Below are 23,166 nucleotides of genomic sequence, written 5' to 3'. Positions count from 1 at the left end.
CAAACGCTTGTCTAACGCGTGGATCGAAACCGTGACGAGTCGCGCACAGTAAATTTTTCGAGGTGACCTCAACCGCTCCGTCAATCAGTCTGTATTTCAAAAGCAATACATTTATTAATCTTTGGTGCAAGTCGACATTAAAATGAACAGCCTTAAAATTCATTTCAGTGACGACCCCCATCACGTCTTACAGACCCCTTTAGGCCTGCTCAAAAGACGAATGTAATATATCAAGGTTCATGTCTATGTGTATTTGAGATATTTTTCTGTCTTCATGTCATCAAATATAAGTTTCCTCAAGATGTTTCCACACTTATGATACTTGCTATACATATTTATGATCAGTCAAAGAAATATTAGAAGAATCATCATTCTCATCATGATTTTTTTTCCTTTGTCATTGTAAATTGTTTACAGGATGTTACGTTTGCAATTACAATATATCGTGTATTTATTTTTGTTCCGTATCCAAAGAGTAGGAAGAAGTAGTAAAGCACCAATCAGGTCCCCCTTTATTTATTTGTCATCCATAGAATTTTCGAACTGATCTTTAGTTTATTTTTACAGCACTATCTGCGTCGGGAGTACGACTCCACCTCGATCCATTACTGTTGGCCTATTTCAAACTCTTACAATTCAATTTTATTTAACACATTGTCTTAAACTTAAAATCAATATTATGTAAAAACACATATTAGAATCTTTACCTCGAATAAAACAAAAACCTACAAAATATCATTTTTATTATTATCAATAGCATCATCGATCCATTTGATGTGTTTGCTGAGGGCGGTGTAGAGCACGTTCTTGGAGAAGCAGAGTCCTCGGTCGGTGGGGTCGCCGTGGTAGATCCCCTGCAGGCACCAGCTGTAGCCCTTGCGGATCACGTAGAGACCACCGTAGCTCGGGCAGAGCGCTACGCCTGGAAGTTTAAGTAAAATATTGATTGGATTGGTTGATTTTTTCAAAAGTCGTGTATCCTACAATCAAGTTGCCCATATTGCAAAATAAGAATCACTTTTTTGTGTTTTTACGTTTTTTACAGACTGAACATTGAAATAGTTTATAAGATCTTTAGAATAGAGTTAAAGCTTTTTTTTCGAAAAGCGACGGCCGCATTCAATATTTGGGTCCTAGGTCATATGCACAAAGACACACAGACTTAGGACAAGCATTCGTAGATCACAAAATCGCATGTCCTACGCCAGGAACGAACCCTCGACACGTCGCGCTCTGTGGGTTGGGTGTGGTAACTTTAACCACTCGGCTATTCTAGAGTAGTATAACAAAACACAATAAATCGTTTTTAAATGAATAATTTATGGATGACACATCAGCTGCACTTTCCACTATCAGTATGAACGATTAATTATTTTCGATACCAAGGTACTACTTGATTCGTATAAAAAACAGTTTATCTTCAAATAATCACAAAGCTGACGCGTTGAAGTAGGTATAACAAGACATTAAACATACTGACCATTACCGTATGTAGCACAAAACACTTCGTCACTTCTATCATAGCAGGTGTCGTCCTTATTCTTGTTGAAGATTATCGGGAGAAGTGTTCCATTCAGACCCCACGCGGTAGTCTGTGAAATATGTAGAAAAACAATGTTTAGCATTCTGCAGAGTTCTGCTCTTGAATAAATCCAATAAAATTTAGGTATTTTAAGGGGTAGTTTAGTATCCTCAAGGGTACAATCCCGTGGGTATGTTCAAGGAGGCCCCACCCGAGCCCCGATACAAAGAAAAGGTGAAGGAAACATGGGTGGGTTTTTAGTCACTAATTCAATTTTTATTTTTTTCCGGATAGGAAACCATCAAATGACTCATTCCGCTTTGGGTTGAGCGGAAGGGGGTGTCAGTCTTTTACTAACTAAAACCCACCCATATTCCTAGCTTTTCCCTTCATGTACCGGGGCCACGGTAACCTTTCGGACAATCCCAAAAGCCCGAGGAAGCTTTCAGTCGGCAAAAGAGTCAGTTAAAGTCTAACACTTTCTACCGCCCGAACCAAACCAAGTAGATATCGTGAGACTGATTGACTCGCGACCCCGCAGCGTCAGCTCATGATTAAGGATCGAAGTTGTGTCCGAAAGTAGTCGGGCTACCCCGATAAACACGGGTGAGTAAACGGTTGCATCATTTAATAATGATCCAGTTTTTTGATGATTTTCCATTTGGGATATTCCAGTACAGTTGCACTTACAGCAGCCTCATCCCCATTGCCCCTCCAGTCCTGGTGGAAGCAGGCGCTCTGAATGTTGGTCCTGAACTCCACAGTATCCTCAGTGATGAGCAGGGCGAGGGCATTCGATGCTATGCCCTCACTGTCGACCGTGAAGTTCGGATGGATCATTATTTCTTTGATCTGTAATAGAAAAGTATGTTTGATTATGGAATATTGTTGGAATAAAGAATGAACGAAACGAAGTCCCCCTCAAGGCGGCTTGTGTAAACGGATAAAATGAACTTTGATAGCCTATTTTTTTTAAACCTAGGTGCAGCTGGGCAAAATGCTTCGCAGACCTCAATTATTTTGAATTCCTTTCCGTAAGGGCCAAACTACGTAATAATATTACTAAAGCTCTACTATCAGTCCGTTTTTCACCAAGCTGTCTCTTAAATCGTGACTGGTACACAGTTTAATCCTTTACAAGTGCTGTATAGCCGCTTTAAAAACAAATAAATAAAAATCTAAAAAAATCATTGTTACAATTATTGCAATCATAAAAATGAGTGACTATTTTAACTGCAGGTTAAGAGCTGCCTTGTTTATGCGGCACCTCAGTCCGACTCGTACTTAACCGTTTTTTTACGGAAGGTACAGTCGATTTCTTTTAGAAAATGATTAATTTAACTTTCTACAAATTTTAATATGACGTAGTTCAGAATAAATGCATTAAAACAATGTTCAATATATAAATATCATACATACCTTATGTACTTTCTCGTTCCCTCCAAATGACTGCAGGTTCTCTTTGCCGAGGAAGACCAGCACGTCCTGAGGCAGCCACGTCTGGTTCGCGATGATCAAGCATCTGGCATCTGTGAACCATTAAAAGAAGATAAACATCTATTTGGTGCAGGACCTTTTACACAAGTGATATTGCAACCAGTAATGATGTTTGTTTAGGTGCTCAAATGTATTGAAGTTACCAGTCTAAAGATTCATAGTAGTAATAGCTTAGTGGATGACTGTTTGACTTTTGAGTCACAGGTATTAGGTTCAAATCTCCGCACGCGCTAATGTCTTTTCACTTCGCGCAAACAGTAAAAAACACCTCGTCAGGAAACCAGCAGACCTGATATTTATTTAATATTTGTTAAGCAACATCAACGGGTTGTTTAACCCTGAGACTAGATTGTACATCAACCATACAAAAAGAAGAAGATCCTCTTCTTCAAAAGATACAAACAACCTTTAGTCTGCCTCAAACGACACAATAAGCTTTTAGGACCTAAAGACTAATTTCTGTACATCAGCCTAATTTGTATAGTCACGAGTCCAACTTGCATTTGACTGGTTTTACTTAGTCTGATACAATTTACAACACAACTAAATAACTCAGACTGGAACTTCATCTAAAATGAATTACAACCTCCTTTGTAGTAAAAAATCTTAATAATTTATTACAGAAACGTCTTCATGGTGCAAACTGCAAAGCGGAAGGTCTCTTATCAAATTAGTGCCTTGTTCCGAAGACGGGAAAAACGTAAAAGGCAAGTGTGAACAGACTCCGTGCAAACTGACACTTGATAATTGTTTAGGTATATGTATATATTGTGTTAAAATGTAAGGAAATTGAACTTTAATAGGTAAGCAATACGGAATAGGATATTCGAGGTCCTTTATATTTTGTGGTTTTTGGACTAGCTTGGAAAACAACACAATGTTTCGAAATTCTCAAGTACATATATTTTGGATATTTCTTTTTTTTTTAGTTAAAGAGCATTTATTGAAATAAAACTGGAAAAAGCGAGCAAAATTAAATATCGGAGTTACATGCATAGAATCTTTAGCAAAATTGAAACCTTGGAACCAACATTTGTTGGTACGTCACAAACGTTGACCTTAAATGCACAGCACGTCGCCCATGCCTAGTTGGCCATAAGTACATACAGATAATCTTACTACTAGTTGTACTTTAAATCGATGCTAATATATAAAGCTGAAGAGTTTTTATGTTTGTTTCTTTAAACGCTGTCTATATCTTAGGAAGCTGAAGAGTGTTATGTTTGTTTGAACGCGCTTTTCTCTGAAACTACTAGTCCGATCTGAAAAAACCTTTTGCTGTTAGATAGCCCATTTATTGAGGAAGGCTATAAGATATATACCATCACGCTGTGATTAATATCAGCAGAGCAGTAATGAAATATCTTACAAAAACGGAAACTATCTTCACGACGAAATAGCGCGCAACAGCTAGTTATAAATATTCAGTAAGAACTACAACTAATGAAGTTAGTCATTAAATTAAAGCGACAGCTGATTCCATCCGTGTCTTAATCAAACGCGGCGCAATTAATTCCGCTGCCAGAGACAGCTGAAATAATTAAGAGGAATCTGAACGCTCTGCTGTGAAACCGAATATCTCTCAACTACTGTACGTTGTACTACGTTACTGAATCCCATATAATATAAGCAGGAAAGGTGTATTTAAGTCCCTCTTTTGAAGTTAGGTCACATTTCAATTTAGAGTATCTGCTATCCAGTGATGGTTTTTAAGGAATTTCATTTTTTATTAAACGTAAGATGAATTTGAGTAGTATGAGAACGGGAAAGAAGTAACAAATCATTTGAAAGTGATAAAAAGAGAGAAATCATATGGTAATGTATCAATCAATCCAGAAACCCACAAAAAAGTGTCAATTATTCACAAATAAGACAGGTACCGGAGATTTCGCGAGAGTAGGTAAGTTTGCCAAAATTTTAACCAAGAATTTAAATTTGCTCATTGCATCTTGCCATGTAGTATAGTAGACGTGGAAAAAAAAGGCTATCCTTGGAGCCAAACCTTTTCCCAAGTGACTATATGGACCGATGACCTAAAAGAGGCTGTTGGCTCAAACTTGATGCCGAAGACGTAGGTCCAAGTGTCGTGGTGTGTCTTGGGGATGGCCCAAATCCAGCAGTGAACCTAGATACGCTAAACTGATTTATTTATGAAGTGAAGTACATACCAGTGATAATAACTTTCTCGGAGAGCAGCGCTCCATCGCAGTAGTAGCTGAACTGGCTTTCGTTGGAGTTGTTGGTGATGAAGATGGAGACGATCCAGGGGAACACCGTCTTGGAAAAGTCCTTGCAGCTAGGGTCGCCTTCGCAGACAGGGTCTGACTGCGGAGGACAGAGAGAAATATGCAATCTTTGTTAAGTTTTTCTGAGTCTGTTGATAAACATACATTACATGCGTACACATGAACTTAGCTGTGGGATCTTAACGTGAAAACAAAAAGATACAATAGTCTGTTAGGATTTTTGCGACTCTTTCAGGTTTGCACTTGTTGAGTATTGATGAAATATGGCATAGAGAATACCTATAACATGGATACACATATGTTTAATCATGTTTAAACAATGTATCGTACATTACACAAAAATCTTAAACAAGAAAATCCTTTTAGTACGTTTTGGTAAAATGTAAATAAATTATCGAAACTCCCATTTCATGAGTAACTATCACTTAGTTGAAAAGTTGACTTGCTTAGTTGAAAACCAAAGTTATTTTTTATCTACCCAAAAACTTACTAGTCGCAGTCGAGCTAAACAAAACCACAAAACATAACAAAATAACATTAAAATAGTATTAACATGTTCATTTGAACCCCAACTGTTTTTTATGATGCCCCAGACCGCCGTAATCAACCATTATACCATATTTATTGCCATAAACATCAATCCAAAATGGCCGACCGAGGAATATTTGAATTTTTAATTTTAATTTGAGAACTCACTCTATAGCTTTAATGGTAGTAAAAAAATAGGCCTTTGTTTCATGGTTTATGGTTTTGTTAGCAGGAATTATTAGTGGTTGATGTAATCTATACTATCTAGTGGTTTCTTAGGTTTACGCGAATGTTAGACATTGAAATGAAACTACTTTTACGGATTTTATCTCCCGCTCTAGACTCTCTAGACTCCCGTCTGTCTGCCCGTGTCCATGATACCTGCAAAGGTTTGGAAACGTCGGGAACTAAAATCTAAAATTAAACCGCGATAAAATCCGTAAAATTAGTTTCATTTTACTGTACTATCTATCCATACTAGTATTATAAAGGTATATGTGACGGTAAGATCTTGTGTCTTTCATAGCTAATCCGCCAAAAATATTTAACACTAGCTGTAGCGCGCAACTTCCTCCATGTAGTTATTACATAGTAGTTAGGCACAGAGAGGAATTTTTTTTTTCAATGTGGACTAGTACCTAGTTGCTGAGATTATTGCATTCAAACAAAGAAACTAACAAACTAAGAGTTATTTTTGCGCAAAAGAAACATGGGTAATCAAAGTCAAGCACACGATCAATGATTTTTTATAGCACAAATGCGAAAGTTTGGGAGATACTCAATCACGACAAAACTTCTTAAACGAACACAAATCGCGTTGTCAAACATCCTTTTGTTTCCTAGAATCACATGGGCTACCTAAGTACCTTTGTTTTTGCAGGTTTTATATTGATACATACAAAGCCTCGGAAAAGTATATTACGTGAAAAATGGTAGTCAACAATTTTATCAATTTTCAAACTAAATTTATTAAAAAGAAATTTTAATTTCATTTTTCATTGGTGATTGATTGGTCTATCAAATTAGTTTCCAATATATTTTTTATAAAAAAAAATACTACAAACAGTTAAAACATTTTTATTAGTTAGTATGATTAAAGTGTTTTACTGTAATAAATAGTATCCCCGTTACTTCTGGTTAGCTCTTGTGTAAAGTGTCACAAAAGGTTTCGGGAACACGGATAGCCACTCAAAACTTTTGCAAGGTTTGGAGCAATCTTGTCATCTCAACTCTCATTCAAAGAAACTTATGGTTTATTGAGAGAAACAGATAATTATTAACTTTAAAACGATCCAATTTGAATTTGTTTGAGAGTTTTGTGATACCAGTTTGTACCCGCAATTTCGCCTAAGACGTGTCTCGGCATAAAAGCTACACAAAAACGAAAATTAATCAAAATAGGTGACAAGGTAACGAGTGATTTAGACAAAACGTAGCAGATAGATTTGCCGTCACTTATGCTATTATTTTGGCAGTATGTGGTTACAGAAGACAAGCTTAATTGGCTCAGTGACAATACCATTGGTTTATGACTAGTCTAATGGTTAGTAGTCCTGACTGCCATAAGAGAGGTTGTAGGTTCGATGCCCACCCTGGACAAATGTTTGTATGACGATCTCGATTACTCTTTCCGTCTTTGTGTAATGTACATATCAATTATATTTATTTATTTAAAAATATATACAAGTATCTATCAGTTGTCTAGAACTCATTATATTTTCTATTTGACTCTTAATTACCCTTTATTAAGTACTGTAGGTTTATTTCCCTCTGAAGGCCCTTTCGAGTCCCATAACTTACCTCCCTACTCGCCTCTGACAAAGCGTGATGTTTTATCTTCCCCAGAGCCTTAAATCTGAGTAATAGAATTAAATCTGAGTCATTCTCATACGATGTTTGTTCCATACATTGTACTCGTTAAGTCGCGAACACTTGAGATTAGGAAGTCTTTTAAGCCGCAGTCTTTGTTAATTTACTGTAATTAATTATAAGAACATTTTGTGCGTTTGTGTGTCTAAAAGGTGGGTGGTTGTTTGGAATATATTTATGAATAAGTTTTTGTTGGTCCATCGGAAATAATCGGGATATTGTCAAATTTAGGGAATAAACACGACAAACTTTTTTTTAGAATTTTCTAACTTTCTTTCTTTTGGGGAAATATTTAATGACTTAACCAACACCGTAGGTATGAGAATAATATGTTTTTTTTACTTTCATAAAATTACCGGTCTAAAAAATAAATATAGACACTGTTTTACACCTCAAAAACGGATCAATAAAATTTCAGGACAAGTCATTTGGAACCTTATCAAGGGTTAAGAGTTACACAGGGCTCCTATAATTGTGAAAGGTCGTATATGCTTAGAAAAGTCAGTCTAAAACCGTTCCAACTGTCAGCAAAACTCGTCAAACTATTACAAATCATCTGTTCTAGACAGAGGCTATTTTAGTAAAGTCTTAATTCAAATCAAACCAGTTGTACACGAAATCCTTCACATCTTCTTGTTTTGTTTGTGTTTATAAACAGGAAATTACTATAATTAGCTGTTCAAAGACAATTCAAACTCATTTCGATGTCTAAACTTGTCAATGGTGGGTGTTTGGAATTACTTACTCAAGTCTCTTGGAGAGACAAGTGTAATTTATTTGAAGCTTGTAATATAAATTGGTAGGTATTGCTGAGAACTTTAGTATAATTTACCGATTTTGTAGGTCCTTTAAAAGGTAAATCTTTTTCAAATAACGAAGGACGAAGTTAGGCGCAGGAAATGCTGGTCTTTTTTTAGATCGGTGCGTGGGAAATGCATGTGTATTAACCATTCCTTGAAATAGATTCAAGCAACCGATAACTGATCTTAAATTATTTAGAGTAGCTGTGATGACATTACATTCAGATTGCTACATTTAAAAACTGTGAAGTAAAATCAATTCACTGCAACAAAAATATACTCCTAAAATAAGGGCGAAAATTGCGCGCGTGTGTGCTTTTATTTCCCATATTTACGTAGTACGAATTATTTGGCACTATATAACTCACCAAATCAAAACAATTCAATACCAGCGTAGGATATACCATTAACTCTCCATTAAACCTATACTTTTAAAGAGTGCCTAATACAGAAGTCCTATAAACAGGAAAGGCGAAAGTAAACCATTACATAATCATCCCGACCAACATAACATGAGCTAGAGAACAAGGAAACGTCTCAAGCGGTCCCTGGAGGCTTTAATTGCAAACTAATTGTGCTAGATAGACGAGTGTTGATAAAGGAAAATCTTTTTTACGAACATAATTACTGCGTGGAAGAGCCTTGTGAAGCGACCATTATTTGTGGCTCGGATGTTAGTGAGAACTTTTTGGATGCGGCATTTTTGTTAGTTTCGGATAGAGATATTTATATTGGAAAAAGTGGAGCTAATGTTTTCATGTTAGCTTAGTTATTCTGTAAAGGTAAGGTAAGCTTATCAAAAGGTACGAGTTCTTAAGTGGAGCTGCAAAATAGACATGTTGAGAACGTCTGAATATAACTTTTTTGGATTGCGTATCGTGAGGATAGATCAAAACTTATCAAAATTAGGTCAAGGTCTTAATAGCACAATACTCATCATTGATTTTTAACGACATTGCAATTCTGACAATCAGATGTGAAATACCAAGTCATAGCAAAATGGGCTATAGAAATCACAAGGATACACGATACACCTTGGAAAAAACTGGCCATTGCTGCGCAAAAATCAAAAGCTCAGCAAAATCGGTTCCTTAATTTACCACATCAAAAATTCCTGCTCCTTGTAAATCGTGAGCTGCAGAGTCTTTTGTGTGAGTGATTGATGGGAAGCATCGCGTGATACCAAACTATCTACACTTAACCGGCCCACAACTATGCGATGCTGTGCCATGCTATGAGGGATGTGAGATAACACTTAGCTGAATCAATATATGGAGCTATAGGAGAGAATCTCTTGGCGAAATAGTTGGCAAGCTCGTGAGGGAAAGTGTTGTTAATTAATAATGATCCTAGTCTATACTAATCTATACTTCTATACTAATATATAAAGCTGAAGAGTTTGTTTGTTTGTTTGTTTGAACGCGCTAATCTCAGAAACTACTGGTCCAAATTGAAAAATCTTTTTTGTGTTGAATAGTCCATTCATCGAGGAAGGCTTTAGGCTATTAACCATCACGCTGCGACTAAAAGGAGCGAAGATATAATGAAAAATGTGAAAAAACAGGGTAGGTATAAATCTTAACTTATATCTTCTAACCACGGGGACGAAGTCGCGGGCAACAGCTAGTAATATTATAAATGTGAAAGTTCGTATGTGTGGATGTTTGTTCCTCTTTCCACCACAAGGGCCTCGATTATGCTATTTTACAATGGCCGATGAATGAATGGCAATTGCATTACATTTGAAATTATTACTGTTCTCTTAAGCATTTCGCCAATACAATTATTTGAACTTTATTGTATTGACCTTGAGTGTACCATCCCGTACTGAATTTACAATTACTGTGTAGAAAAATGCTTATAATAAGAGAATACGAAAATTGACATTTTAAGTCAGATTTCATTCATTCATCGGCCGTTGTAAATAGCAGAATTGGGGCCCAGGTTTAACATATACGATGTTTTTTGTCCCGATTTTATGTTCTTGTGAGAGCATTTTCAATTTATACCGGGCGGGTCCGCGGGCAACAGCTAGTGCCAAAATAGTAGGTACATATGGGAAGAGACCTTTGCTGGCAGTCAGACTTCTATAGGCCGGTATAATTATTTTAAAACTGCTAAAAAATATTCTCATTGTTTTATTTATTATTAGTACATACTCTATACATAATATAATTAGCTCACTAAACATAACATTCATATGTTGGGATAAAGGTCGTGAGATAAACATCAGCGCACAACAAATGTTTAATTAAAATACTTCTTTAATTAAAGGCTTGCTCAATAAGTCTGTGGTTTATTTGGTACCTAGCTACTCGTAGCAAGTTTATCTGGACACTTGAACTTTCTGAGTTTGATACCAGATAGGAAAATAAGCAATTTATATGATTTAAAAAATACAATATATACATACTTCCGGGTTAAGGTTTACTATTTACGGATTACTAATTACTAAGGCTCGGTTCAGTCCGTTTGTAACCAGGTTGTACCTCATAAAGTGTGATAGAAAGACGATAAAAAGAAATTACACTGATGTACTTCTGTTACCCTTTTATTTTTTTTTCTTTATTCTTTTTGTAGGTCGTCCTCAGTCTCAAGAGCGTCAGCTAGAAACTGCGAAAGACCGACTAGAATTTGTAGAGTTTCTAAATCAGTATTAAACGAACAAAAATCGAAGTACCGCTAGCCTTTCGTAACTACAACAACCTTACAACCTTTTGACGACCTCCGTGGTCGAGTGGCGTACGCACCGGTTTCAAGGTGTCGCTAGCTCTAAGGTCCCGGGTTCGATCCCCGGTCAGGTCAATGTAAAAATTCACATTTGTACATTGTCTCGGGTCTGGGTGTTTGTTGTACCTTCGTTGTATCTGAATTCCATAACACAAGTGCTTTAGCAACTTACTTTGGGTTCAGAACAATGTATGTGATGTTGTCCGCATTTATTTATTTATTTATTTATTAAGTGACAGTCTTCTGCTACGACAGATAGACAAAACACTTTTATACTAACATCAGCAATTTCCATTATTAAATAATGTATAAACAAAATAAATATCAATAATTAGATCAATAGTCCTTGTTTAAAGTCTCACGTTCAATCAATTGATTAAGGACAAAAGGTTCCGATGTCAATATAGCCTGACCCGGAATGTGAGATACTATTTATTTCAGAGATTTATTTTTCTTTTGCATATGGTTGACCTGAATCTGAGCCCCCAATTCTGCTTTTTACAATGGCTGATGAATGAATGTAAATAGGATTAAACTGACACACATTCTACTAAGCATTTTCCCAACACTATAATTGGAAATGATCCCGTTCAATAAAACCAATTGTAGGAGCATTTAAGAATACGAATAGTGTCAAATGTAATCCAATTTTCATTCATTCATTGGCCATTGTAAATAGCGGAATTGGGGCGATGATGTCAGAGCTTAAGGCGTCGAAGGCGGACTTGGGTTCATACACCCTTTGAAACCACGATGTCACATTAAAAAGGACAGGTTGACAGCTGCAACGGACGTCGATAGTTTATTTATTCATTTACTAGTTGTTGCCCGCGACTCCGTCTGCGTCGACTTCAGTTTACAGCGTCCGGTGGTCTCCGTTTCCATGGAAATACCTCCCCTTAGTGATCTTATTGCTTTTACACACCTTTACAATTTTCCCTCAGGAACTATTTCGAAAATCAGGACTAAAGGTAGCCTATAATCTTTTCCATGTCAATGGCTATATGCATGCCAAATTTCATCCAAATCCGTCCAGCCGTTTTTGCGACAAACATCCACACTTTCACATTTATAATATTAGTAAGGATTTAAGACGTCCAACAAGGAATATACACAGTGCGTACATTCAAACATAACGGAGATCTAGTTTTGTGTACTCCCTCAATTATAGGAGGCCACAGCATGCATGAAAGTTAATCTGCTTACTTATTGCTACGTAGTATGCAGTTCGATTCTTATCTAAGACAATAGTTCGTGTGCAGACCAAAATTTTTGTCTGTGTAGTTTATTTATAATATTATTGTCTAAAAACAAACTCTATACAAAATCCTATTGTATGGACTTGTACTAAATCTTCCATTCTTCTGCACTCGTTACTCACTTTTTGAACTACAAAGCCCAACGTGAATCGGTCAAGTGCGAGTCGGACTCCCAACACAGGTTTTCTACATAAAAATAAAAATGAATTTCCTAAAAACCGTACCCACAAATCTATTCGTCCAAAAAAAAATATGACCATAGGAAGAGGTCGTTAACCTAGATCATTATTTTAAGTAGATATTTGTTGCAAAAGAAAGTTTTAAAAAAAAAGTCAACTGTCTATCTGTTTATGAGACAGCTACACTGTTGCAGATGACAGACGGAAGGACTGACAGTTTATCTCCAGTAACAGGGGTTCTATTTTTACATTTTATGTACGGAACTCCAAAAATCACAAAACCAGAAAAAATCTTAACAAAGTGACCGCAGATACAAAAATGATTTGCGTATGAAAACCCGAAGCCAAGTCCGATACATTGTCGGCAATTTGTTGTTTTTCGATAAAAAAGCGCTTTTCACCCGGCGTCGTATTTTACTGCAGAATGATTGATTCAAACCCTTGTTCCACCGAATGAAGGCTACGCACTGGTGTTAACGATGACAGACACCATGGGACATAAACTAGTATTAAGTGGTACTACTACAGGTATATTCGAGTAGGCACGTGTAATAATACAATGTAACTCAACGTGTTGGTACCAAACGGGGCTGACGTGACCCGGGGGTTAGATTCAGTCAGTAAGAGCCTGACACTACCCGTTCCCGAGAGCGGGTTTCTATAAGGGTTCCTCCGCCACAAAAAACTAAAGGTATATTCGAATAGTACAGGTCACTTTACAAAGCCCGCAAGATGGTCGCGGTTTCGATCTCTGCTGAGGTCAAGCGTTTGTGCAATCTACGAATGCTTATCCTGAGTCTAGGTGTCTTTGTGCATGTGACTTGAATGTCTGTGAAACCTTCACACATGGACGGCCACGGATGGCTGAATGGTCGAGGTGTTCAGAAATTAAATTAACTTTTCTTTGAAATAAATAAATTACAAAAATGCGCAATAAGTAGGTAGTTGTTTATCATAATTTTCGCAATATTTTTACGAAATCAGGCCTTAGAATTTCAGTACTTTCAGTTTTCATAATATTACACTAATTTGCACATTGAAGCCTTCAATTATAACGGATTTGAATATTTAACTGAAATATATAAAGTTGGTTAATCCCGAAGGCTGTATGTACAATGCTCAGGCTATTGTTACTGACATCACAAAACATTGCTTGCTGCATCCATTTCTAAAGTGAAAACCACTTTTTAATAAATATTGATGATTTTTAACCCCTGACGCAGAAATAGGGGAGGGTGTTATTAGTCTGACGTGTCTGTCTGTCTGAGGCATCATAGCTCTCAAACGGATTGAGCGATTTCAATTGAGTTGTTTTGTATGGTCGATACTCGATATTATGTGCGAGACATGTTTTATAAAAATTGGTAGGTCGGGTTTTGGTCGGTGTTTTTTTATCTTGTTACCTTTTCGGTAATGAAACCGGTAATGTACCTTTTCGGCATGATTGAAAGCTTACGCTTTCTATCATGGTTATTATGGTATCATGGTAATACTTCTCTAAAAGTAAACAGTTCCTCTCCCCGCATCCACAGGGACAAGTACTTTAAAGTTTAGTTTTAGCATTATTTATGACTCTTCTCTGCATTTATAGTGACTCTTTTTTTCGAATAGGAACTCATCAAATGACTACTTCAGCTTTGGATTGAGCTAAAGAGAGAGTCAGATATTTACTGACTAAAACCTACCCATGTTCCTTTCTTTGCCCGTCAGGTACCGAGGCCACGGTGGCTCTTTGCCTCTGCCTACGTGCCTGTATATGCAGCATGAGGCCTCTGACTCTACGATACAATTACTTGCTTTCGATTTCGACTAGCGACCTTGCCGCGTCATCTGATGATTAAGGACTCTGTTTGGGCCCCAAATTAGTCGGGCAATCCCGATATTTAAACCGTTTTAACTTAAATTATGAATTATATTCACAAAAATAACTGTAAAAAGACATCGTTCCTACCAACACAGCCATTTACTATTAACTCTTAAAGTGGCAACAATTTAGCGTAAGAATAAAATGTTTATTTGTTGTGGTAATCAAGATACATTGTTTGTTATGCCATTACCGTAATAGCGCTGTAAGGTGGCCAGGTAACCTTGTAACTGTTTGGTTGTTGGTTTTAAATCAATCTTAAGTTAACCAAAGAGTTTAAATGGATTTGTAACAAGACCTTTTTCTGGCTAGGTACTGAATCGATTTGTTTGATGGTGTTCGATTTATAGATCGATTTTTGATGTAGTTAAAAAAATAGGTATAGGTAAACAGCCACCATGAATCAAAACTCTAAGATCGTGAAGTTATGTTTTCAACAAAAAGCAATAAAAATTGACCATAGGTATAAGGTCTTGGGAAAATTAAAAAAAAATGTAATATCGAAAACAATTAAGAAAAAATAAAAATAACACATTTTATCAAGCCGTTGAACAATTAAATTAAAAAGCAAAGACCACTTACAGTGACCTTGTCGTGAAAACCAGCCGAAGTAGAATTATGTTGTGTGTCCACCTCGTAAATCGAAGTTATAATATCTTTGATGAGCTGTGACCCTTCCGTCGAGGTATACACATATTCTTCATTTGTCGTATCTTTGTAAATATCAACGTAATCTAATATGGGATAATCTGTTGAATTGTCTTCATTGGCATCGTAATACGAAGTGTCAAAGTCATCTAGTTTGAATACGTCATTGTCATTGCCACCTTCGATATTATTAACTTTAATATTGTCATCTTTTTTAGTTGTTGCTTCTTTAGTTGAGTTTTTAGGAGGTACAGGTGTAGTTCTAGTTTTGGTTGTACTGGTTTTAACTGGTTCTGTTGACACTGTTACTGGATCTGAAGTAGTGGTTGCGGGTGTCGTAATGGTTGTGGGTTTCGTAGATGTTGTGGGTTTCGTAGTAATAGGTCCTTTGGTAAAAGTGACTGTTTCAGTCATAGTAGGCTCAGTATCCTGTTCCTCAGATTTTATGAAGTCATCCTGATTTTCAGTCAAATCCACATCTATTTTAGCTTTACCTTTGTCAAAATCAACATTGAAGTCAAAACTTTTAACAAATAGATTCGTTTTATTATTAACATGTTTAAAAATAAAATTAGTTTCGTTCAATCTGCTTTCGAACCAACTCGTAAGATGTCCTAAAATTTGATTCAAATCTTCGATCCCAACATTTTTAATTTGCTGAAAATTCGGCACTTCTAACTTAATATCTATATTCTCTATAACTGATTTATCTTTTAGTATATCTTTGACTATTTCTTCGGCACAGTTCGGATGTTCACATTCACAGTCAACTCTTATAAATAGCACAGCACATATCACTGGTATGATTTTATATTTCATATTTACTAAATATACGTGAACACACCTCTTGAGATGTTAAACAAATGCATGCTACCAAGCGCTTTACTATCCGTAACAATAATATCATCGTAATTGTGATGGCTCTTATTGTTATACAGTTAAGGTGTATTTTTATTTGTGGAGAATGCTTTGGGATAGGTGTCGTCACCTTGAAGTTTCGTGGCTTCGTTGACTTTGATGGACGATCACAATAATTAGTGAGTTTTGTAAGTTCATAGTGTGAGGCGGGGCGGAGAGCGGGGTTTATACGTAACAGCCTTGTGTCGGCAAGAAAAGTACTACTGAAACATTTATTTATTTTTTATTAACACTAATATTCCGGTAAATTCTAAATGCTGGAAATTACAATTTGGATAGATGACATTTTAGAAAATACTGTCTAACCATACATAATAATGACAGTTAAAAAACAATGACTTTAACGAAAATTCTTAAACTAATAACCTACCTGAACTGAATAATAGTTACGAGAATGATAAGATTAAAAAACACAAAAACACTTAAAATATCAGAAAAGCTGAAATTTATTTGCAAAACTCCTTCTTCCAAGCGTATTGGTCGCACTGAGTCTACAGCCTTACAGATCAAAGCCTTATTGATTGAGTCCGTGGTCACGAACTGTAAGATTTTAATTGACCAGTCCAATTATCAGTTCATTGTAACTATTCTATAGGATTACTTGAACAAGTTTCTTGTTTCGTCCGTACTTAGTTACATGTTATAGCTTGTTCATACGTGTTCTCCGTTTTGGTTTTCCGTTTTACCAGATTTGTTTTTTTATGAAATAAAATCATTTATTCTGCAAATAGGATATATCATCATTTTTACATGTCTTTTTTGAGAAAGAAGGAGTCGTCATTTCCTGCCTGACTACCCTGAGAAGAAATGTCGAAACCAATTCAAGAGTCGCGGTCTCCTTTTTATTGGATCCCTTTTTTTCATTAAAGGTATATGGAACTATATTAGCGACTTACTACTTAGCACTGCGTGATTAGCCGAGTAGTAAAGTCACCGCGTTAGACCCACTGTTAGATCCCCGAGCCTGATTAAAAATTTGTGTGTTCCACAGATGCTTGTCCTGTGTCTGGGTATCTTTGTGCATGTGACTTGTATTTCGAAGCGTCCCGCGACACAAGGACTTCATCCCATAGTACGAGAGTCGTTTTAAGTATCTTGTGTATTGTAAAAATTGGCAACTGGTACAAAAATGTATATCCGATAAAACGGATGAAAGGAAACCACGTGTGAACTCGCTGTCATTTGTTTGTTCATTATGAAGAGCCATGGAATGTATTTGATGCAAAGGAGGGATTATTTAATTGGCAGGTTAGTTAAATATATATGGTACAGTAATTATGATGCGCCGGTTAACTCTGCGGTTGGTTTGAGGTCAAATGTTTTGTTTGTTGATGGTCGGTTATGTGATGCAGTTTGTGTTATACGACTACCTGTTTTAAATAGGAGTGGAGTTTTATTCAAGGTTGATGCATGCGAATTAGTTGGCCTTTGAAATGTGTAATGCTTGCTTCACCATAGGTAACAAAATAAAATTAACCGCTGCAGAAATAGCTTTACTTTGAAATGGCCAATTTTTATCAATTTAGAACACCTAAGCCAAACAAACTATATTGAAATCGCTCAATCCGTTTTGTAGTTAAGATGTCAAAAACAGACAGATAGATACGTCAAACTTATACCTCTTCTAAGTGTTAAACGGGCCTCATGTCTGTCTATGTTCCATGTTTACACATTCATCATTAATACCGCCATTAAATTCTTTGAGTTATAATTCTCTGGACATCTAGAATTATTATTCCAGATGAAGAAAGGAAAAAGGGTCAAGACTCTGGTGTATATTATGCGAATATCAATTGTTTAATAGCATTACTCTAGCCGTTGTTGTGATGACTTATAATGATGTTGACACGGCATTATGCATGCATGAGTTATTTGTTTTCTGGCTACGTGTGAATCAATTGAATAGGAATTATTCAATTCTGTGTTTTCTAGACTAACAGATTATTAAGTAATGTTATAATAATTCAATTAAATACCAATAATTCTGTTGTATTATATAAATTTTAAGCTAAACTGGAACATGAAAATTAATCAAAATAAAAAGAAAATACTTCAAAGACGCCGTTTTCCAGGCACTTTTAAAACGTTCTATTAATGACTCTAGTTGTGCGGCTTTGTAACGTCATCGTCGTCCTATGAAAAAGCAACGGCAAGAAACTCCGTAACTTTATGGCTAAGCCCACCAGTCTCTAGCAACTAAGCTACGGAAGGCCTTGAACAGGAGCCCAATTTTTTCCATTGTATAGTGTTCAGTCTTATTATTCTTACACGGCCTGTAATAAAAATTCTTTATTTGGTTTACCCTTAGAAGGCTCATGATCTCCAATAAGGATCTTTACTCCCGTGAGGTTTTATGCAAGCTCTACAAATAGTTCAATTCATTTGTGCGCACGGCACTATGTGTGCGTGCGATTGACAGCGACTGTTTATTATGGGAGCTTTAATTTGTGTGACAGTTGCACACAAATCAAAGCTGTGTTAGTACACATCGTCACTTGTATTTACAAGGGCTACCCACACATGACGCCGCACGCAAATATGGGTTGAATTGAGTATAACAGTAACTATTGGTCGTAGCGTGATAATTTATTTAAAACTCTAAAAGAAATCGTATTTGAATTCGAAACTTTTTATACATATGTTGGTTGAATATCCGATGCCAGTCTTTTTTGGTTTTCCTTTCAGAAACGATGATAAAATCATCCCACATAGGTATTTTGTGTACATTTTTTGGGAACCCTATCGCAGCCAGTAAGTGCTGTATCAAAACGTCGAACGGAAATACGATAAAAGAATTCAGTACAAGTGGTTTAAAAATAAAAATAGTTTGAGTTTGCATTCGTTTATTAAATAGTGTGCCAGTTACAAGCTAAAGATTTTTATCTGATAGCCTAGTGGTAGGACCTCAGGACAGTTAAGTTAAAGGTGCTCAGTTCCATCTGGCAAGCAGTGATTTTTCGAATTTGTATGCGTTTGTATAAAAATAATCTGTGATACATAATCTAAATAAAATTAGCATCCTCTCTTCTACATTGCCGTGCCCTACAAGGCCCATAGTGTACTGGACTAATTTTTTTTTCCTAGCCTGCTGTGTCCCACTGCTGGGCAAAGGCCTCCCCCAAATCCTTCCACGACTCTCTATTCTGGGCCTCATGGAACCAGCCTGGTTGGTAAGCGTTGAGGTCGTCTCGCCACCGCTTCCTAGGTCGCCCACAACGACGGACTAATATTATGTAACACATTTTCTATATATGGAGCGCAATAAAAATATTGAGTGTTGAGAATTGAGTTTTAGAAATTCATCACAGTTTCAGCGTTTCGAAAGGCGAAAAGCTATAGGTGTCAGTAGGTCCTACTTCCGATCTCTCCCATCCCATCCTTATGCACGTTAGTTTAAATATCATTATGGAGCATATTAAAGAATTTCACTTCTTTCTGGAACTCATGAATGCACAATAGATATAAAGAAAAGTATATTCTAATGTAAATATGTAATGTGAAAATAGAATCCTATTGTAAAGTCTAAGTCTATTGAATTTGTTCTGTTTCACAAAACAACGGTTTATCTGTTTAGAAGGCACGGTGATTCACACAAACTGCCAATGTCATTACTCATTTCACATGTTACTTTTCTCAATAGATTAGAATAGATCTCAGTACTTACAGTCAGTTAATGTTCGGAGATAAATTTATTAAAATTTTGATGGCAATAAATAGAACGCGATTTTTTTTGCAGTTACGGTTAATGGCACAGGTTATCGTATATAGAGTACCGTTTTCTTTTTATTTACTTTTAGATCTTTATAGTTAAAAAAATAGTAGAGCTAGAGATAGTGCCTTCTATACATTTTTGACTGTTGCGATCTGTTTTATCAATCACTAGCTGATGCCCGCGACTTCGTCCGCGTGGTTAGAAGATATAAGTTATGGTTTATACCTGCCTTGTTTTTCCACATTTTCCGTTGTATCTTCGCTCCTATTAGTCGCAGCGTGATGGTATATAGCCTAAAACCTTCCTCGATGAATGGTCTATTCAATGCAAAAAGATTTTTTCAATTCGAACCAGTAGTTCCTGAGATTAGCGCGTTCAACAAACAAACTCTTCAGCTTTATATATTAGTAGGTAAATAGATTTTCTTGTGCATTTGCTTGGTGTTAACTTCTAGGGCACCCTATCACCTAGCCACAGCCTATAAAAACTTTAAAGGTAAATCAATTAATAATTCAATCCACATTCCATTTGCGTAAAGGCACCAAATCAAAACGACATCACAATTACCAAACATAGATGCAAATGAAAACTAACGGTTGATGGGAATTTCGTAACTTACGTAACAATGCTGGCTGTGTTGGTAACTTCAGTCATTTGATCGTAAGATAACGCGTAATGTATAGCAGTATGCAATGATGAGTAATTAAGAACGATATCGTCACGCATAATTTTATTCGGAGGTCAGCAGAACTATTGTTTTTTCTTCCTGTTTATGTAATGATTTATGTAATATTATTATATCTTTTCTTGTTATTTGTATAGGGCTTTACAGCCATCAAAGACGGTGCAGAAATTTAATTTACAGATAATGATGTTGATAATTTAATTTAATTACGTATATACTTATTCTATATCTAATAATGACTTAGCAGTTTGTCTGTGTGTTTGTTCCATGGAATTCAGTTCGTTGTTATCCTAATCATTTTAAACGACTTCGAAATATCTACCTTTTTGCCAAATGATATTTCTATGAAGTTTATCGTCGATAGAAACATTTGACTGTATGGCGAGATGTAACTTCTATGTTTTAGGTGTTATCTATTGACATTAGCGATTTAATAAATATTACTTGGCTAGACTTTACTTACAAATGCCAGGGAGACAGAAAGTAAGTAACCGTTATCATCTCCTCCTAACGCAAATTGTAGCTGTGGAAGAGTGACGGCAATGTACACCATAAAGCGTGCCGTCTCGCTTCCTCAACCAACAAAGCCGTACTTAAAGAAGTGGTGGAAAAACGAGCTCTAGACTCTAGTAAAATTAAACTTATTAAATAATGCAAACACTTACCATCATCTGAAATTTCTCAGGCTTCCCAGTAAACATTTCAACATCAGATTTTCTAGTGCTCATCTTACTGAAATCGACCAAATCTCTCATAATCTTCTCTTCTTCTTCTACCAACTCATTTTCCATTCCTTCTGTCGTTAAGGCCACTGATTCTTCTTCCTCTTCACAGTTTTGATCATCACCAACCAAATAACCTTCTTTTGTTGTAGTATGTTCAAAAACTTGTAATTCTATTTCTTTTGTCATCGGTTCTTCTGTTATTTCTCTATTCTCTTCTTTATTAATGGAGTCTTGAACAGTGTAATACTTCTTTGTAACTGCTGGGTCTTCACTCACTTCTTGTAACGTGGTTCCATCGAGATCGTCTACTAGTAATGTTACGGAAGTTTTGTAAATACTCTCTTCTTCATCAAAAACATCAGTTTCTTCTTCAGATGTTTTAGAATCATTCTGCTTGATTGGTTCTTCTAGAAATACATAATCTACGAATATACCTCTAGGAGGTAGTTCTATATAGTCTTTGAATTGTTCTATTTCTATATTTCTTTTCGTTTTCGCTTTCAAATCGAATTCGTCTTTCATAAACTCGTCAATGTCAAAGTCTTCGCTTGTCGTCATCTCCATGTAGTCCTGATCGGTTGTGGTATACACTTCAGCTTCAGTAGTATAATCAACGTCTACGACAGTTAATTGTAATTCGGAAATAGTTGGAATCCTTTTGATAGTTATATTAGCATTTATATAGTTGTAAACATCAGGCCAGTACTTCGCACTGTATAGAAACGAGGATATCATGAACATTAGCACGAATAACATCATTAGAATTATCATTTTGATCACTAGCTTCGTGAACGAATGTGATACCTTCATATTGATAATCTACACTGACTCTATCAATAAAAATCTTAGCACTTATTGATACACTGATGAAACACTGCACAATGTTAGAGTATTTCTTAGGTATTGAATCCTTCACATGTGATTCAAAAGCAAAGTTCGAATCTAAACTAATGAAAACAAAAGTTGTATGTGATGGGATTTGTATGGGGACATTATGTTTGACTTATACGTCGTAATGCGCAGAATGTAACAATAGGCTATATACCTTCCTTGTAAGACGGGAAAACACTGATGCCTGTGTCTGTGATCGTGATCATGTATCTCACACTGACTCATTTAAACGTAGGTCGGTTGAGATTTGCATGCAGATTTAGTTCGTCTATATTTTTCTTAGCATGTGATGTCATTTGTGTATCGATACATTTATCTTAGGATTAGCCTGTTGGTCTAGTGTTTAGTGGCTCTGACTGTTATACCGGAGGTCGTGATTTCGATTCCCACCCAGGACCAATGTCTATGAACACGATTATTTTTCTGTGTCTGGGTGTAATTCATCTACAGGTACTATGTGTGTATGTATTCAAGTGTATGTTTATCTAATGCTCATCTTACAAGCTCTGCTTAAGGTGAGACTATGTGGCGTGGTGTAATTTCAATGAAGCGACAATTAGCACGATGCTAGCGCTAATTCTCGCTAAAGGAAATATAGATGACAAGTGCAATCAACGTTTGTTTGAGCAATCTGTAAATACACAAATTGCATATTATTTTATTGCAGGCGCTTAAACAGAAGAAACTTTAATAAAAATATTTATTTTATTATTATTGAAGTGTAAAATTACTTAGAAACGATAGATAGGAATATTAGTAAGTACGATTGAGATTAATGGAGGTACTTGTTGAAATGTATTATTAAAATAGAACACACCACTTTACGTAGCCAATGATTGGGAATAAACAAGTACCACTTTTAATACGAATAAAAATGAAAAAGCACGTACACTACATTACCTCTATTTTCGGCATTTCATTCCTCCTATATTGCTGGTCTGCTGGAGTTTAACAAACTCCACGAAAAACAATTTACTGAACAAACATTTATTGCTAACTGTTTACTCTACGCCGGTATGGAACCCGCAGCTCGTGACATCGAGACGTAATTTGTATTGCAGCGTAGATATAAACCTTTTAGCTGTCCATACTG

The 23,166-nt window shown here is 36.1% G+C and overlaps 1 protein-coding gene across 1 annotated transcript; it reads right to left on the bottom strand.

Annotated features, from left to right (window-relative positions):
- Positions 1-710: 710 nt before the first annotated feature.
- Positions 711-22,266, bottom strand: LOC113499342. The gene is made up of 6 exons (XM_026879787.1): positions 21,123-22,266; positions 5,188-5,344; positions 2,942-3,051; positions 2,213-2,374; positions 1,481-1,592; positions 711-922 (listed from the first exon to the last, which is right to left on the bottom strand). The coding sequence occupies exons 1-6, from the start codon at positions 21,990-21,992 to the stop codon at positions 726-728; spliced, it is 1,608 nt and encodes a 535-aa protein (XP_026735588.1). The 5' UTR covers positions 21,993-22,266; the 3' UTR covers positions 711-725.
- Between the last annotated feature and the right edge of the window lie 900 nt (positions 22,267-23,166).

This window comes from Trichoplusia ni, chromosome 12 (genome assembly GCF_003590095.1).
Source record: "Trichoplusia ni isolate ovarian cell line Hi5 chromosome 12, tn1, whole genome shotgun sequence".
Classification (NCBI taxonomy): domain Eukaryota; kingdom Metazoa; phylum Arthropoda; class Insecta; order Lepidoptera; family Noctuidae; genus Trichoplusia; species Trichoplusia ni.
Note: the sequence above shows the minus strand (reverse complement) of the source record. Positions and strands in the feature narration are given on the sequence as shown.